Raw genomic sequence first — 2675 nt, forward strand, 5'->3', positions numbered from 1 at the left:
AAGAGGGGGAGAAGTGAGCCGAGGGCTCGCGCTGACCCCACGGCCCGGGGACACCTGGACTGGTTAAACTGGGCATGGCGGGGCTGGAGCTGGCAGTGCTGTGCCCAGGAAGGGGTAGCTGGGGTGTCTGTCCACCCCCGGGGCTGTGGGTTCCCTCTGCTCCCTCCCGTGGGACCGGGGAGCGCCCCTGCCCCCGGGGCTCCCTCCGAGCGGGGCACGGCCAGGCGGGGAGGGAGGCAGGACATTCACTCTTGGTTCTTTTTGGAGGGGACGGGGAGGTGGGCTCAGGTCCGAGGGGGCTGGAGGTGTTTGTGTAATGCCCGGTTCGTGGGGACCGAGCTCTGTGCCCCATCTCGGGGACCCTTCAGCCCAGAGCCACCCGGTCACCAGCCCCTGTGTCCCTCCCCAGGAGACGCTGGTGGGGAAATACGGGGAGGGAGCGAAGCTCATCTATGAGCTGAAGGACCAGGGAGGGGAGCTGCTGGCCCTGCGCTATGACCTCACTGTATCCTGTGCTCCCGAGGGGATGGTGGCATCCCGAGGGGATGGTGGCACCCCAAGGTAGTGGCCGCCTCTGGCTTGAGGGATTGCTCTTACCCTGGCCTGCCTGCAGGTCCCTTTGGGGTGATGGCAGCTCCCTTGGCCATCCCAGCTGGTCTAGCTGTCATTGTCATGACTCCACACCATCTCCCAGCCAGGCCCACAGCAAAGTTCCTTCCCGTTGTGAACATGCACCAGTATGCTCCACTGTACTGGTTTTATCTCCTCACACAGTCCCCACCTCTGCTGTGCCCATCCCACCTTGCTAGTGCCACCTGCAGGTGTCCATCCCAGGCCTTCTCAACCTCCACATCTCAACAAAATCTCTTTCCTTCCATGTCTGTATAGCTGTGCCACGCATTGAATTCCCACTGATCCCACTGTGAGAGGGTGGAATGATGAGAGGGTGTCCTTGGGTATGTGATGTTGTCACACAGTGGGTCTGGAGGAGGAAATGGAGCTGTCCCAGCATTGAAGGAACTCTGGTGGTTCATTGTACTCATCCTGGGGGGATGATCTCCCCAGAGGTCATAGATTTATAGGATATCACAAGTTGGGAGGGATCTGCAAGAATCGTCCAAGTCCAGCTCATGACCCTGCAGAGGACACCCCAAGAATCTCACCATGATTGTGAAAAAAATTGGGAAGCGGCTGGCAAAGGGAAGGGGCAATGGGAGGCTTTGGGGTTCAGCTTCTACAGCTCTGGGGATCTCCATGTTCCCATCCTTAACTCCTGGGGCCCAGGTGCCCTTTGCTCGCTACCTGGCCATGAACAAGATCACCAAGATGAAGCGCTACCACGTGGCCAAGGTGTACAGGAGGGACAACCCAGCCACCACCCGGGGCCGCTACCGCGAGTTCTACCAGTGCGTGAGTGTTGTGGTGGCTGCTGCTGCCACCAAGGCCACAAGGCCAGCAGGGTTTTCCCACTCCAGCTGCTGCAGAGCAGCAGGGTGTGCCTGGCTAAGGCCCCTTGGCTCTGCCAGGAGCTCCCATCACTTCTTCTGTCTCCAGGACTTTGACATTGCCGGGCAGTTTGACCCCATGATTCCCGATGCCGAGTGCCTGAAGATTGTGCACGAGATCCTCAGTGACCTGCAGCTTGGGGACTTTGTCATCAAGGTGAGACTGGGTGGGTTCTCTGTGCCATGCTGGGAAGCAGTGGTCATTATTCTGTGGTTTTACACAGTAGCACCTGCTCCCACTCTAAGGCCTGACCCAGAAGTTCATCCCACCTCTCTGTCTCCTCATGGTGTATATGCAAAGGCTGGACCTCAGCTTGGACATGCCTTAAGCTGGGAATACCAGGAGTTCTCTTGAGGCTGCAGTCAGCAGAGTTCTTTCCAGGACTAGCCACAGTCTGCAGAATTCCAGTAGCTGACTAGATCCATATAGCCACAGGGTGGTTTTCATACTTCTACACCTTCTCTTCCCATGGAATTTGGGTGCTGGAGGAAAGGCATGAGGAAATGCCAACAGCTGCAGCTTCCCACACACTAGGAAAAAAAGAAATTACATCAGAGGGTGCCCCCAAGGTAAGTGTGCCTCTCTCTTCCCCAGGTCAACGACCGTCGGATTTTGAATGGCGTGTTTGCTGTCTGTGGTGTTCCAGAGAGCCAGTTCATCCCTGCCTGCTGCACCGTGGACAAGCTGGACAAGGTCAGCATTGGGCTTACAGGGAGACACTTCTGGTCTTGGGATGGATGTCTTAGGCTGGGCAGTGTTGTAGCTGTTCTTGTTGAGAAGAGTTTCACAGCAGCTGAGATGGAGTCTGTAAAGGATATGAGGAGTTCTTTGGCCTGGTTAAGAATAAAGCTTGGTGATTTGTTAAAAATTCCTGTGAGAGAGAGAGGAGCATGGTTAGTGAGATTGCTGACTGTTATCCCACACAAGTTCTGCTCATGTGGGCTGATGGAGGCAGTGGGTGAGGAGAACATCCTGCAGCAATTGATGCCCTTCTCTCCCCTCACAGGTGCCGTGGGAAGAAGTGAGGAGTGAGATGGTGGCAGAGAAGGGGCTCTCTCCTGAGGCTGCCGATCGCATCGGGGAGTATGTCCAGCTCCATGGTGCGCACCACGGGCTGCTGCCCTTGGCATTGTTCAGGCCTGGGGATGGAAGGTGCAGGGCACAGCCCC

General features: G+C 56.9%; 1 protein-coding gene across 1 annotated transcript in view; it reads left to right on the top strand.

Annotated features, from left to right (window-relative positions):
* The first annotated feature begins 283 nt into the window (after positions 1-283).
* Positions 284-2675, top strand: part of LOC102040692 (histidine--tRNA ligase, cytoplasmic-like) — a 5045-nt gene continuing 2653 nt past the window's right edge. Inside the window, exons 1-5 of the mRNA XM_031065502.1 lie at positions 284-505; positions 1285-1410; positions 1555-1662; positions 2101-2199; positions 2513-2632. Coding sequence (XP_030921362.1) covers positions 317-505; positions 1285-1410; positions 1555-1662; positions 2101-2199; positions 2513-2632 — 642 coding nt within the window. The 5' untranslated portion in view covers positions 284-316. The remainder of the gene's footprint in view (positions 506-1284; positions 1411-1554; positions 1663-2100; positions 2200-2512; positions 2633-2675) is intronic.

Source organism: Geospiza fortis, unplaced genomic scaffold, assembly GCF_000277835.1.
Source record: "Geospiza fortis unplaced genomic scaffold, GeoFor_1.0 scaffold916, whole genome shotgun sequence".
In the NCBI taxonomy this organism is placed as follows: Eukaryota; Metazoa; Chordata; class Aves; order Passeriformes; family Thraupidae; genus Geospiza; species Geospiza fortis.